Here is a 16,536-nt window from a genome sequence, read left to right as displayed (position 1 = left end):
CCAGTGGAGTCGCCAAAAACTGTAGGGAATAATTTCAAGCCTTTAAAATCCCACTAGCTTGAACCCCACTGTGATCATACACTAAAGTACGGTGGCGTCCAAAAGGGAAGAAGATAGAGCAAAAGAGTCGCCAACAAGTTTTTAAGGAACTTGTAAACCGTTCACGAGGTGAAGGTTACACCCCTTAACGATCCAAGAGATCGTCAACTCCATAAGGTCATGAACCAAATAAGGGTTCGGGGATGATGGTACAAATCCAACCTAAAAGAGGTTGAATCTGCCCTAATAATAGGCCTCTACTTTATTCTGATCGTATTCATGTGCGCTTTCTGATTAACATGCAATCAATAGGATTACCCTAAACCTGTTTAATCTATGTTGGTTGAATTTAATGCACAAATAAACTATTATTGGCGATCACTTGAATTATAATCAAAGTTAACCTAACAAGATTATTAATTATCTTATTAAGCGTGATTACAAGTACAAAATTCCCTTTAAACATGCAATAAAAGGTGATCAAGCAATAAAGAATAAATAGCATCAAGCAACATAATAATAATCAATAAATAATCATAAATAAATTATAATCATCATTAAAATAATAATATTCATAATCGCTCCAACAATTATAATCATGATCATGTCAATATTAAAGCATAATAATAGCAAGATCCTAGGCATAATACTAACAAGATTAATAACAAACCCTAGCATGTCACTAAGCAATAAAAATCAAATCTTTAACCCTAACATGATACTAACAATCATAAATATTAGGAAGAACATAGGAAGCATCATAACAATCATATTTAATATATAAAAATACCCTAGACATGATACTAGGAACATCATAATAAAAATATAAACATGATATCTACATCATAAATCAATTAATCAATTAAAGTACTTACTTTGATGCCTCGTACCTCTTTCTAATAACAAAATACACACGTTAGTAACTTCAAGGAAAATAATAAACAAAAAATTAAATTAAATAATTGAAAGAGAGATTTGGGACCAAACCCTCAGAAATTAAAACCTTTCACGTCTAAGGCGAAGGCAACTTCGAATATGGCTAAGTGCTTCTAGATCTTGCGAATGCGGAATTTTGTATGTGAAAGATTAGTTTAGAAAAAGGAGAAAGAGAGAGAGAATAATCAAGAAAATCTTGATGAGAGTTGGTGAATTGAAATAAGAATTGATGAAATCTGGTTGTCGAAAACGGAGTTTTAATACGTTATTTATAGAGAAAATCAGCCAAAAAGATAAAATTAACAAAACAGAGTCGGCGCACGCAAAACGAGGTTGGCGCCAGGCATTGGCCATTGGCGCCAGGCGCCAAAGGCTAGCAGCAGGCGCCAATGGCTGGCGCTAGGCGCTAGGCTTGGTTCCAGGCGCCAATGCCTGGAGTCAGGCGCCAAGCCCGTTTTTAATGCGTTTTTGTTTTTATCATATCTTTTGATCCGGAAGTCCAAATAAGGCATATAATATTTCGTTGGAAAGCTCTTAAAGTCTACTTTCCAACCCATTTAGAATCAGATTAAAATATTTTTTAGATAAAAAGATATGGCCAAAATAGTGGAAGGGTGGCAGTTTTGGATAAAGTTTCATGTCTCATTCATATCTTTTTCGTTATAGCTCGGATTTAATATTATAATATATCATTGGAAAGATAATTTAAAGATCTATCCAACCATATAAAGTTTGGATAAATATTATGAGGCACGAAAATAAAATCTGAATATATTCCACTTCGTACAAAACAAGGATTCTTAAAAGGAGTAGTTTTATTCAATTTCAAACTCTTTAAAACATAATTATCAATCCTAACTCCATTAGGATTTAAAAGAACCTTCTAGAGTATTCTAAAAGACTATAATCAATCCTAATAGCTTTAGGAATGATAATTAATAATAGGCCCTCCTCTAGATCATTAGGCCGCATATTAGGCTCAAACCGGGCCCAGTTTGGTAAATTGGCCATAACTTCCTCAATATTCATCGGAATTGGGCTTATAATATATCGTTGGAAAGGTCTTTGCAAGCCCAATCCAACTACACTATTATTGGACCCATAACATGGACCAACCAAACTGGATTGGCTGTTTTCTTAAAATAAGTTTTCAAAAACAGAGAGAAGAGAAAAGAAACAAAAACTTTCCGCAACACTAGACTTCCACACTTTCGTTTCATTCGATTATGATTCGACGTGAAAGGTACTCATCACTGGGTTTGGTTTTGGGGAGACACAAATGGGTGTCTACACACGACAATTGCTTTTTCTGGAAAATTCCTTTAAATTGATTTTTATCTTATTTTTAAATAAAGTACGTGATAATTAGATGTTGTTTCCGCTATTTAAAACTCATTTTACGTTTAGGGTTTTATAATATTTATTAATCAGGCTCAATCAAAATTAATGAAATGGAGTAAACACAGTTTGGGCTTAAATGAGGTTTGGACAAGCTTTTACTAAATACTTGGACTAAAATGTGGACTAATTTGTATATTGATGTTGGACTAATTATGGATTTTAAGCACTCCCGAGATAAAATACTTGACCCGACCATTAATGACGGTGAAAGGTTATTTGCCATCGAGTTTGGTTTTGAGGAGACATCATGCCAACTCTTCATTGGTCGTCGCGCACCTTTTGGACGGAGCTGATTACCTCCCATACAACTAGCCCCTCAAGAGGTCGTATGACTCATGCCATCTCTTTTGAGTGTGTAACTTCACTGGTAATTACTCAATAGGCTGTCTGACTGCAATTCCTCCCATACAACAAGCCCCTCAAGTCTTAGGAGTGCCTATGCGGTTCTAAGACTTAAGACAGTAGGTTGTGAAGTGATGAAGATGTTGTTGGGGCCTTTCGGGGACCATCCCACCTTGCTTTAAGTCCTTAACTCTTGATATACCCTTACTTAATAAGATTCGAACCTTAAAACTTTGGGTAACAAGGAAGTATGATTGGAGCAAAGATATGGTAATATGAAAATAGTATAGTGCACCCGGGTGCACCATGCGCATGGTGCACCCGGAAAGAACATTAGACATATTTTAAAGAACATGGCAAAAAAAAAAATGCTAGTGTTTGAAAAAGAACATACTTGTGTTTGACAAAAGAACATGTTTGTGTTTGACAAGAACATGACATTGTAAAGAACATAAAGTCTTTATAAAAAGAACATATTATTTTTCATGGTTACTTGGGTGGTTGAAAGTGTTTGAAAAAGAACATAATATTTGACAAAAAGGAACATGTTTGTGTTAGACAAGGATATAGGTGATCATTGGGCGGGCCAGGCCAAGGTTAAAAAATCGGCTCACTTTTCAGGTCGGGCCAAGTTTTGGGCCGAAGTTTTTGTGTCCAAACCCGCCCAAAATGTTCTGATCGTGCGGGCTTTTCGGGTCGAGTAAAAAAAATAACTAAACTGTGGGAGCTGTGGATGCGCCTGTTGTTGATTATGTTGCCATGAAACAGAGAACCAATGTTCTACTTCTTGGAGACCACATTGGGGACTTGGGAATGTCAGATGGTCTTGATTATGAAACACGAATATCAGTGGGTTTTTTGTAAGTTCATCTTTTCAATGCTATCTTCTATTAAAGCAATGGTATTGGTTTTTCTTTGTAAGTTGTTCTCATCTTCTGCCATGAGTTCATGATCATCTTTGGCTCTCTTGCATTTTATAGTTATGATTTGTCATTCTATCATTGCAACTCTTTTTTCCTTTTTATATTTTATAATTTTTTTTCTGAATATGCAAAGCAGGAACTAGATAGGGGGGGGGGGGGGGGGGGGGGGGAAGGTGGGTAAGATTTGTTTTGTTACTATAGAATTCAAATCCTGTAACAGAAATCCCTGATACTCCCTAGTTGGAATATATAAATCTGCTCTTATAGAAACCTGAGGAGATCCCTGTTGAGTAATACAGAAGTGTTCTTTATGAAACTTAAGGTATCAATCTTATCATCCTTCCTTCCCTTTTTAGCCATGGGATTAGCTTGCATGTTTAATCTCCTTGGGGAAAATTCAGCCATTCATGAAGTAATAATGGATATCAGGTCCGTGCAGTTAACACACAAGATTGTTAATTGGATTTTGGAGTCCATCCAAGCATGCAATTGGTTTCTTCGAAGTGAATTTAGGGAGTGATCTCCCCATCCCAACAGAGATTAGCTATAGCTATCAAGGATTGTAGCTAATTCTCTATGGCTTTGCAAAGTTAGCCCTTTGCACATCAATGATGCCTCAAGTGAATAACAAGCCCTTAATCATCTTGCTCGAATTTCCTTGCTCGGGCTTTGAAATGGCTTGTGGTTCATCAATTTGGGCCTCAAACAACGATTGGTCATAGAAATGCGTTCCAATCTCCAACATCTTGTAGCAGTCATGGAAGAGAAATGTTCGCTCCTATTTCCTATATATTTAACTCATTCTCAAAGATCGAAAGATCGGCCTTGGAAGAGAGAAAAAAAATTGGGGTGACAGAGAAAAAGGCAAATCTTAAATCTTACTTTTTCTCTCCTCTCATTTCTAAAAGCAAATTTTTCATATATAATAATTGTCATATTTGCTTATATTCCAAAATGAGCAAATTTTAACTTTTTCTCTATTCTATCTCATTTCTTGAAGCAAATATATCATGCATAAATGCATAATCGTCATATTTGCTTATTTGCGCAAAATGTACAAATTGAGTAAATTTGTTTGCTTATTTGCATATAATGAGTAAAAATTTCCCAAACTCGTCTTCTTCATCTCCTAGCACCATCAATAGACAAATGGTAGCTTTAGCATCACCCTAACAACAATAACTATAACAACAATTCTGATCCACAACTCAAATAAAATAACAATCAAGTTATACTTCACATCTTCAATTAAAATTCCCAATAATATTCATCCCAAACTATGTTTCTCACATCCCAGAATAGCACATTTAAACTCAAAATAAATTGAACAATTGTGGGGAATAATTGTATGAAAAAGCAGAATCAACACTTGATTTCAAGATTCTCACAATTATATAGTTATTTAATTAGAATTATCAATCTGAGGAGGAGAGAGAAAATAAGTGAAGATGATGAAGAAGTGGAGAGAGAATTGAAATGGTTCAATAGTTGCATTCGTTTATAAATTTAATTGTAAATTTGCATCTTTTGTATGTAATTCCACCGCGGTTGAATAATATAGGCCGCATTTGGTTTGATGTAAAACATTTTCAATGAAAAACGAGTTTTCATGGAAAACAGATTTTTAAGGAAAACCACACTTGCAAGATAATTTTCCTTTTTTTGGTTCTTATAAGAAAAGTAAAAGAGAAATTAAAAATAGGAGTGGAAATGTGGGGATAGATGAGAGGAAAATAAAAAAGAAATAAGGAGAAGGGGAGGAAAATGTGGCTTCCCTTGTTTAGTCAAGGAAAATGTTTTCCACCATTATGAATGCAATTTTCCACCCCTTCACAAACCAAACAAAGGAAAATGAAAAATAATGGGAAAATCATTTTCCATGAAAACATTTTACACACCAAACGGGACCTTAAGGTCTTTTGGAGGAATATTGGGAAAATGATGGATGTAAAGGGGTTTTGATCAGGAGTTTGTATTTATCTGTACTACGATAAATGAGCTGATAAAAATGAGTCCTTGGAATTACATAGACCTAACTACCTCCCCAGATTTGAGATCCTCTCGCTAAAGCTTTATACCTTACTGGATTGTGAAAATCGCTCTTAACATCTTTAACTGGTGGACTTATGTGATTTTTTTATTGAAGTTTGTTAAAGGTCTTACTAAGATGAATAACTAATACATAGTTGTTAGCTCTATTATTAAGTTTATCTCGTACTGTTTTCTTTGGTGATGATTTCTAATGGTTTATTAACTATTTGCTCATCTGGAATAGGCTATTACAATATATACTGCCATGTACTTGTAATTGTTGGAAGATTTTAAATTAGAAAATAATCTCTTTGACATGTGAGGATCAAGCCAGTGCTGATGATATTGAATGTAGAATTTGGGTTGTTGAAACTGTAGGCTTTCTTTGACAGGGACAACATAATAAAATTAAAGGTGTGCTGGAACAAATAATGTATTGAAAGCAGCTGTTTGACATGGTCTAACAAAAACTGACAGTCTGGCCTCAACTCTTACTACCCTATTAGCTGTGCTTCTTGTTCTGGTTTTGGAAGTTGGAATTGGAAATATTTTGGGTTTTAGATTAGTATATCCTCAATATTTGAATTTATGGGATGCTGTCTGGAAAGAACCTCATCATATTTTTCCTATTTTACTCTAGTTATGTTACAATTATTCACTGGCTACATCATTGTTGGTATCTGCAGTAATGATGGCAATGAGACTGAAAATAGAACATTGTAAATGAGATGTAGAATGATTTAGAAACACGGTTAAGCCATATAATAGAGAACAATGGCAACGATTATGTTATCTGTAATATCCTCAAGCTCATTAACTTTCCTCTTGTCCGTTGCTTGTGGACATAGCTAACATATTGTTAGTGAACCATGTAAAATCTGTATTCTTGTTTGTTGATTTTATTAATTTTTCTTGCGTCTTTTACAACATTAAGTGATTGAGTTTCCAAGTCAGATTTTACTGTGGTACCCTTTTTTTCTGGTTGTTGTTCACTAATTGTGGCTATGGAAATTTCATGACAATCCTGTTTCATTGCCTCTTGGTTCCTGATACTCTTGCCTGGAATTTCTCTGTATTTGAAATGGAGATATATTGGATGATGTGAAAGCATACTGCTGGCATAAAATTAAATCTGGATGAGTTTTTTTTTTTTTTTTTTAATTAGCAAAATGCTGAGAAATTAACTTAGCATAGTGACCAAAACAGAGGATTAAGGACAGAAGAGATTCAGGAAGGAAGAAGAATGATAAGGGAAGAATAAGTAAAGATATGAGCATATGATTGTATATTTATGCTAATAAAATTGCCAATTAAAGCCTCCCAGACCTCTTAATACTTATAACTTTCCACAATATTCAACTTAGCTCTCATGTTTCCCATTTTTTTATTGTTTGGTTTGTAAAGCATGGAAAACAATTATGAAAGGTGGAAAATTTATTTCTTAAGAGTTGAAAATTTCTCCTTTCGAAAGGAATGAATGCCACATATTCCTCATCCCTTTTATATCCTCCCATCCATCTTTTGCCTTCTACTTCCATGTTTTCCTTCTTCCATTTGTTTTTCTTGTAAGGAAAAAAAACAAAGGACAACTGTTTTTACAAGTGTATATTTCCTTTGAAAATTGTTTTCCATGGAAAATCATTTCCCTGGAATATAATTTGTGAATAAAAACATAGAATTAATGAAAAGATGAGGTGGTTATTAAGTAAACAGATTTCTACAATGATTCTTACTATAATGTCAATATAATTAAATACAAATCTTGATTACTGAAGCACGCAACACTTGGTTAAAATCATTGCTCAATCTGATGATCATAGTAGTAGTCTAGTCTCTAAGACAATGATTCCCAAGGTAGGTTGTATTTTTTAAATACACACAGATGGTTGACTTAAGGAATTGATGTGAAAAGAATACAAGCCACATAATTTGTTACATTAGATTTTGTTTGGAGCTTTAACCCATGTTTTTCAGCTTCTCTTGCCACCAATGACAAAATTAATATGTAGTATTTCTTCCACCCAAAGTAATTTACCACATTAGTTTAAGAAATTGAGTTAAAATATCATAAAAATCGTTCTTTATCATCTCATCCAAATTGATATTGCCCTGCTTTAGTTTAAGAATTATTAGTTAATGATGTAATTAAAGGGACAAGGAAAGGTTCAAATTTTAATTTACTGAATATTGAAATTGAAATATTATTTTAGGATTATCAAATAGAAAGTTGGTTTATTAATTATTGATAGAGAATAGTCCAAAGCTGTACCATTCATTTACTATATTAATTTTTTTTTTTTTGTATAGTTGTAGCCTTGCACTATCATTTAAGTAGAATTTGTGACTGATCATGATCCATATGAATTATGCAGGAATGACAAGGTCAATGAATCTCTTGAGAGTTACAAAAAAGCCTTTGATGTTGTATTTTTGGTGAGTGGCCTGAATTGTGTGCCTCTTGTTTAATTTTGTTTAACTACTGATATTCTAATAATTTTGTTTTGGTCAAAGGTTGTTGTAGTCGCTCTGTCCTTCTCTGCTTTATTCCTCCGTTTGATCCTGTACTTTGGGCCAGTAAATGGGTAGGGTATGTGATTATAGTATGTGGGATCATAGTTGTTAAGCTGTTGATTTCTACTTTATCCAATGTGCTTCGATTCTGTGGAAAAGACCTACAGAATGACTCTTTTTTTTAGCTTTTTTGGGTCCAAGGGAGTCACAAGGGGATTATAAATTACAAATGGGAGAGAGGGGATTTGAACCTGTGATACACTGACCTATCGTATACAATCTCTCAATATTTGTTATTAGGCCAAAACCTCATTGGTAAGACCGACCTAATCATAGGTGCTGGCATGCTGCATAGTGATCCTATTTTTTTCATACGGTCTGACTTGAGACCTAGGATCTTTGGGTGAATGCATTTTTGGTGTGGATTGCATAAAAATCTAAACATAAACTATGTTTAGCCTGCCAATGAAATTGATTCCTTATACTAAGGATTGAACTTTCCGTATATTTAAGAAAACAGAATATGTCAGATCTATATTTTGACAGGAAGGTTTTGGGGTTTTCTTTTTTTTTTTTTTGGGTGGGTGGGTGGGTGGGGAGAGTCAAGGTGTGTATCTATAGTTTGCAAAAAAAATACTTCGTAAAAAAGATAGTACAGTCTGAGAGGAGTTTTGTCAACAGATTTATGAAAATGCTGTATCTCAACATTCATTTTGCTTCTTGGAGTGAACTGTTTTGTATTGAAGCGATCTTCTGTTCCTTTAGAACTAAAACATGGAACTAAACATCTGTATTTTTGTTGCAGAATGATGCCCCGATGTCGGGAGTTGTCAACCTTCTTTCTCAGCTAATCAAAGATGGATGATGTATTGACTACATGCCTTGTATTCTTTTCACATCAATTCCGTAAGTCAACAATCTGTGCGTATTGAAAATACAACATACGTTGGGAATAATGGTTTTAGAGACTAATCAACTGCTAGCATTTTCAACTGGGTATATGATCGTCAGATTGAGCCATGATCTTAGCCAAGTATTTTACGCTTCGGTAATCATGATTATTGTTTATTCATGTTGACATAATTGTTAGAATAATTTATTGTTGTACGAATTTGTCTTCTTAAACTTAATAACAACCACATCTTTTCATTATATTTTCTTTTTTCTTATTTTAATTAATGTCTTGCTCTATTAGTTTGCTTTCAGACATGGTGGTGATATTCTGCATAGCACTCATCACATATACCCTATTTCCTGTGGCATTTGATAAATGTGCAATAATGCACTGTCACTTCTGTTGGGTGTTACTATTGCCATATCTATAACTCTGAGCAATTTTCCTAAATAATGCTCGATAATGGAAAAATAAAAAAATAAAAAAAAAAATCTCAATGAAAATACTTCAAATTTTAAATTTAGCATGCTGCTCACAATTTTAAGATTTTTTTCCTCACCTAAAATTACCCAAAATATTTCAGATGAGAAGATTATTTTGAAATGGAAGAAGTATTTTCCAAATCTGAAAATTTTTAAATCATTTTCTTTATGAAATTGTATACATTGATATACATAGATAAACTAACACAAATAAAGCTAAGTGATCACATCAAATTAATTTCAAAATAAGCAATTACTTGAATAAGTTAAACCGAACATAGCCTTAAAAGCGAGAAATTCCTCCCTCCACACAAATTTACGCGAACGCGAAATGTCTTACATATTCAATGCGCACGATACCAAAAATAAGCAAGATTTTCCATGCAAGATATGGGTTGTGCGTAGAAGCAAACACAGCAAAGTGGCAGACACATACATAATACACCACATAAATATAAAGTGGCAGACAACACACATACTTTTAGGCTTTATTATGACATCCCATTTAGATTGGTGCAACTTCAAAGTCAAAGTCATAATTTGCAAAATCATTATCAACTATAGTTCATCAACATTAACATGTACCGTTAAACACATCTTCTCCCACTAAATTTGGGTGTGCTTGTTCCATGCCTGTAGGCTGTAGCATCTTGTGTGCAAGAAACATTAATTCAATTGGATTTAAAATTCACTTTAAACTCTATTTAATGTAATTGTCTGTGCTTTAGAAAAGTAGTTGTCACACTAGTTCAACCCCTCTTTAAGAATAAAAGTACATTGAAATTGTTATTTTAGAAATCATGAATGACGACAATCAAATTAGAATATCATAAATAGTATTTTGTATATGTGAATGTGACTATACAATCAGGAACTAGTTTAAGCTGTCACACCATTGCATTTCTAAAATACATGTACTACTAATATAGTTATATACTACCTACATTTTTTTTTTTACATGTTTCTTTTATCACGTGCGTCAATGCATAATGTTTATGATTATCTCTAATTATAAACATTGTAAATTTACAACGAGACGATTCAAAATAAATCACAAAAACTAGTTAAATTGTAGTTTGGGAATAGTGAAAAATTCAGCACGTCAACTAAAAAACTGGTTGAATTAGTATCACCGAATATAATAAATGTCTTCTACACATTGATACATTATATTTAATTAACTCAAGTAAAACATAAGTCAAATTTGCAAGTAGATAACTTTTACTACGTACGCAAGTATTTGATATTGGAAAACATTTGTCTTTTCATATATGTCAATTTATTACTCCTTCATAAAAGCAAATGGAATTGCATCACTTCAAATTTTCAAATTCACCAGAATGAAAGACCAGAAAGACAAAAGCCTCTACTTTTAACTTTTTAACTAAGCTCTAGCATCTGAAAAATCTCACTGAAACAAATAACTGTACTATATAAGAGAAGTTGAAACAAAATTAAAATAAAAACACTTTTATTATCATGTTATAATATGGCATAACAGTTTATCTCTATACTAAGTGCAAAAGATCACCCTGCACTTTTGAGGGCGAAATGCACTCACAAGGGCTTAGTAAGATTAATTACACATAATGCCTCCTGTAAGACCTTAAACGTCTGTTTAAAAAAAGAAAACATGGAGAAAATAAAAAACCCTCCAAAAAATTATGAGTTAGAATGGACAATATGTATAATCCCTTCTCAATTTTTTTCCTAAGCAACAGCGACTGTCATCATTGATGCTGGTACGTCAACTGCTACTGGAGCTGGTAAATCGGCCACCATTATTGGTGCTGGTACTTGATCAACTGCCATTGATGCATGTACATCAGCCGCTGTCAAAATTGGAACAACACCTGCTATCTCCGAAGCTATATACTCAGCAGGTGCTGGGAAAAACTGCTGCTTAGTGAAGTTAAACTCTATCTGTAGTCGCTGGTGAATCGGGGCTGAAGACTTCAATCCCTTCTTCATATCAATCTGCAACTCCCTTATTGGGATGGCAGCCAAGAAACTCTTTATGTACTCCTTGCAGGAATCTTTACCTCTGCAATGCACCTTCTCTTCCTTTATCCCTTGTGCACTTTCTGATTCCTGGTCAGACGAAACTTGCTGTTGACCCGTTGATGAAGAAGCCTCCACTATTGCAGACTTTGTTTCAGTGGGCTTTGCATCCTCTGATGATGAAGTTTGACAAGGTAATGTTTCGATGGTGGTGTCATGGTTGAATTTGAGAACAAAAGCTTGATTGCAGCCCTCGTAAAGCCTTTCTCCCAATGTGTCAATGATGTAAAAGGCATCCCAGTCAACCCTGAGGATGAAAAAATGGTCATTCCAGCTCACAACATACACCAAAGGTTCACTATTGCAGTTTAGCTCTGATGCAACCCGGCAAATCTCATCCCATATATTGTCAAATGACATGGCACCCTGAAGGAAGCCAAAACACTCCTCTTCTAGCCCATCGGGATGAAAAAAACCAATGAAAGATCTCTCTGGGACGACAGAGAGGGGGCGGATTTTAGCTTGAATGACAGTCTCAAGATCAAAGTGCTTGTCAGGAAATTTCTCCCGGTAGTCCTCATTCTCACAGAGATTTCTCCACTGAAGGGAACCTTCTCGAATGAGGCTGTCAAATTCAGATTTTACAGGCATTTCCCTTTGGTTGGAGTGAAGCCAATCAGCAATGACAGCAACCAAAGCAGTGCATGCACTCTCACCAGCTGCCCTTTCACTTCTTTGATCAATTGAAGCAAAAAAGACTTGAGTTTGAAGCTTCAAGCTCCCATCACGGCTCAGAACCTCCTTTTGCTCCCAGCTACCGACAGCAAAGTTGTCATCCCCAAATTCAGAAATGTATGATGCACTTCCCATCGAACCTTCAAATTGCTGCAATTAATCAAGGATTCACAACCATTATTGTTTATTTATGCATTAGTCATGCCCTCCAACAATTTTTCTTGATTCCCCCAATCATTTAGACTCACAAAGAATTGCAAATTTAGATAAATGGAAGCCACAAGTCCACAACAATACTCAAATCACATAACCATGCACTTAGCACAATTTTGAAAACTTAAAGACAGACTTACATACCCAAACATCATAATTTTTATATGCAACTAAGCTAAAACAATAACCAAAAAAAAAAAACAAGAGTGATTTTAGATCGATGCTTACCGCTAAGGATTCATCAGAAAGCTGTCGGCGATAAAAATCAATATCATCTCCGCCTTCTTCACCATAGTCCTTCTTCAGTAATGGCTCTCCTTTGACCTTACGAGATTTAAAGCTCAGCTTTCCTTTCGTCCATGAAATACCAAATTTCGAACTCGGCCTCTGCAATTGCTCTGAAATCGATGTGTCATAATCTTGAGCAACAGAGCTGTCTACATGTGGTTTATGTCTGCCGTAATAAACCAAATCATCGCCCTCACAATTGACTCCTAGGTCAAGTGTTCCTCCAGCGAAGTTGGCATGGACTAAAGTGCCATAACTGCAGGATTTTTGAACATCCACATCCTCTTTACTTTCTTCTGATTCACCCTCATCAGTATCGCCAAATGAGTCTGTGTCGAAAGGGTCTGAATCCTCACTTCCAGTAGAGAACTTACTGTCACAACTGCCTTCTCCATTGTATGCCTTCTTCAATTTTCTAGATGAAACAAAATCTGTCAAGCTTTTAACTTTTCGTAGATTTGATTTAAAAGAAGAAGCTTCATCTTTCTTGATCAGATGAGAAGCACCAAAACAAGGCGATAATGGAGCAAACATTATTGGTCTCTGCCCTTCAACTGACGGTTCTCGCGCAGATTTCAACTCCATCAAGCTAAGAGAAATCTGTATGCAGCAATAAAACTTGTGAGCATGGTTCACAAACATACCAGGAGTACCAAATGCAGCCACATAATTCTAAACCAAGTATATAAAAGAGCGGGGCTTACACAAAGAGAGGGGCTGCAATTGAAACCGCTATGGAGGATAGAAAGAGGAACATTGATGTCAAAATCCTTCACATCTTCTTCCAAAGAAACAAATTCAGCAAGGTTTAATACAGCAGATGCTGTCAACGGAGCCATCTTCTTTGTTCGTTTCTCAGAACCCTAAATTTTAGAAACAGATCAGTAAATCCATTTAAAAAAAAACTCTTACATATCATACATAAATGAGACAAAGGAAAAGGACAATTAAGCTAAACAACCAACAAAAAACAAGAATAAAAAGTAATTCAAGCAACAAAAAAATTCTGCAGCTCAAAAATCATACTTTCTTAGAGTTGAACGAGAATGCCAAACAGGTTCCGACAATATTAACATGCTACGAGTTCAGATACAACCACGACAGCCAAGAAAAACCAATGACTTGAATTATTAGCTTAGCTGAATCAAATAGATCTGCATCATGACAGCAAGATAACATAACAGTGCATCATCCACTACTAGAAATAGGCTAAATTCCGACGGAAAAATTCCGTCGGAAACACCCTGAAATCCGTCGGAAATAGGGTTTCCGTCGGAAGCGGTTGTCGGAAAAGCATTTGTAGGAAAAATGAACTTTTCCGACGAAAATTCCGTCGGAAACACTATTTTTAAACACTATTTGTAGGAAAATTCCGTCGGAACATACTTTCCTACGAATTTCCGTCGGAACTGTTTTAAATCCGTCGGAAATTTTCGACGGAATTTTATTCCGTCGGAAATTTTCGACGGAATTTTATTCCGTCGGAACTTTCCGACAGAATTTTTTTCCGTCGGAAATTTTGTGATTTGCGACGGATTTTTGTGTCCGTCAGAACACTTCCATCGGAATTCGGCCTATTTCTAGTAGTGATCGATCACATTGTTGGAATAAAAACAATAAAATCATGGGTCACGAAAGTGCAAAACATTGTAAAATTATAGATTTGTGTATCATCATTAACAAGTTCACTCAGAAATAAGATTCATGTGCTAAAAACCTTGGCTTAATCAGTCAGTCAGTTCAATCCAATATCCAACCAGTCATAAAATTCAAACCAAAAACATATTTTTTGTATATATCCCTAAAAATCAGCATATGCATAACCAAAAAAATACCTAACAAAAACAGGATTATTTTTTTTAACGAGGTTTAGTCCAAGAATCAAGGCATATGGATAATTCTAACCCCAAAATTCAAAATTGATCAACAAAAATTCCGATTTTCAATGCAAATCAACAACCGCACATGATCATCCCATGAAAATAAAATATACAAAATAAATAAAAAAAAAAAAAAAAAAAAAAAAAAAAAAAAAAAAAGAACAAAAACAAAAACAAAACATGCAGCTGTCACAAAATCAAACAAAATTTAAAGAATCTATGAAATTCAATACCCACATAATAATCCAAAAAGTCAACTTGGATATATGATCAACATCAACATTTAATCTCAAAGAAGTAATCTTTAAAATCAACATCCATGAATTAAAACAAAAACTAAATAAATTAATTAATATATTAATTGAAAACTTACATAAAAGACCACCAAAGAAACTTCACAAGGATGAAAAACACCCTCAATCTTATCTTTAGACCCACAAAATTGACAAACCCTCGTAAATTCTTCATCCCACTGAACGACACCGCTTTCACCCAATCTTTCTTCCCTTGAAATTAATTTCTTGACACCCTTGTTTTTCAATGATTTAAACCCATTTGATTTAGGGTTTTTCCACTTAATCTCCACCCTAAATTTATAATTTTCATCATCATCTTTCTCTTCTTGAATTAAATTTAACCCTTTTATTGAACCAACCACAATTTTAACCTCAAATTTTCTCGATTGAAGTGGTGGCAACCATGGCCTCCACTTGATCATATTCACAACCATTAACAAAGATTAAAACTTTTACCCAAAAAAAAAATCAAAATTTGCACAATTGGTTCACTTTTCTCAAATAGGTATCTGGAATTTTTGGGAAATTTTTGGTCAAAAAAGAGGATGAGTAATTGGAATTTGAAGAAGTGGAGGGTTAAAGTAGAGTGGGATTTTTTTTTTTAATATAAAATTTATTTTGTTTTAAAGTATTTGGGATATGAGGAAGAATATATATAATGGGGTTATGAGTTGACTTTTTAGGGGATTAGAGTGGGTGAAATTGTGAAAATAAAATATTTTTTAAAAAAAAAATTGATAAAAATGTCTTTAAAAAAAAAGTTGAAAGTGAGGGATGATGTGTTTTTGACAAGTAATGATGGTTGTATATTCACATACAAATTCCACTTCCACCACCGATTTGGATACAAATAGGTGGCAAGATTGAGATACAAGGCCGGCACTATTTTACTAAAGCTAAAACATAACGTCTCACTCTTCTTCTTTTTTTATTTTCCATTAACAAATTAATTAGGAAATTTGTGGATAGGATTGTGTGTGACAAGTTTTTGAAACTATGTGGAAATTAGTTAGTAGTGTTGTACACACACGGATTCATAAAGGCAATGATGTAGAGTAAGAGATGATAAAAATTGACATGATACAATAACATAATAAATTTTTTTTAAATTAATTGAATGAGGCTAATTTCTTTTTTTTTTCATAGAATACGAAAAAAGCGAATCAGTGTCAAAGATTTTTCGACACGTTTAATAAATCTGGTTAACAAAACGTGAGTGTAGGCATCAATCAAAGCGTGCCTACTTAAGCATGGGTGTGAACGTGATTGACAAACATTAGAAGTGGGATTTGACATTATACAATTAGGAACAATGGATAAAGTAAGAAGCTGCCAATAAGTTTTTAAGGAACTTGTAAACCGTTCATAGATTCTAGGAAGGACTAAACGTGTTACCGAGATAAAAAGGGGAACGTGAGTGTAGGCATCAATCAAAGCGTGCCTACTTAAGCATGGGTGTGAACGTGATTGACAAACATTAGAAGTGGGATTTGACATTATACAATTAGGAACAATGGATAAAGTAAGAAGCTGCCAATAAGTTTTTAAGGAACTTGTAAACCG

At 34.3% G+C, this 16,536-nt stretch overlaps 1 protein-coding gene and 1 long non-coding RNA gene across 2 annotated transcripts; one reads left to right on the top strand and one right to left on the bottom strand.

The window, feature by feature from the left end:
* The first annotated feature begins 3,444 nt into the window (after window positions 1-3,444).
* Window positions 3,445-9,335, top strand: LOC145626853 (uncharacterized). Its single transcript, XR_014111119.1, has 3 exons — window positions 3,445-3,578; window positions 8,045-8,105; window positions 8,989-9,335. It is a non-coding gene; the product is annotated as an uncharacterized LOC145626853 (long non-coding RNA).
* A 1,679-nt stretch (window positions 9,336-11,014) lies between these two features.
* Window positions 11,015-15,851, bottom strand: LOC145629047 (uncharacterized). Its single transcript, XM_081681524.1, has 4 exons — window positions 15,051-15,851; window positions 13,502-13,660; window positions 12,738-13,397; window positions 11,015-12,446 (listed from the first exon to the last, which is right to left on the bottom strand). The coding sequence occupies exons 1-4, from the start codon at window positions 15,405-15,407 to the stop codon at window positions 11,271-11,273; spliced, it is 2,352 nt and encodes a 783-aa protein (XP_081537650.1). The 5' UTR covers window positions 15,408-15,851; the 3' UTR covers window positions 11,015-11,270.
* Between the last annotated feature and the right edge of the window lie 685 nt (window positions 15,852-16,536).

This window comes from Chenopodium album, chromosome 4, assembly GCF_948465745.1.
Source record: "Chenopodium album chromosome 4, dcCheAlbu1.1, whole genome shotgun sequence".
Lineage (NCBI taxonomy): Eukaryota > Viridiplantae > Streptophyta > Magnoliopsida > Caryophyllales > Amaranthaceae > Chenopodium > Chenopodium album.
This window is presented reverse-complemented; position numbering and strand designations above follow the sequence as displayed.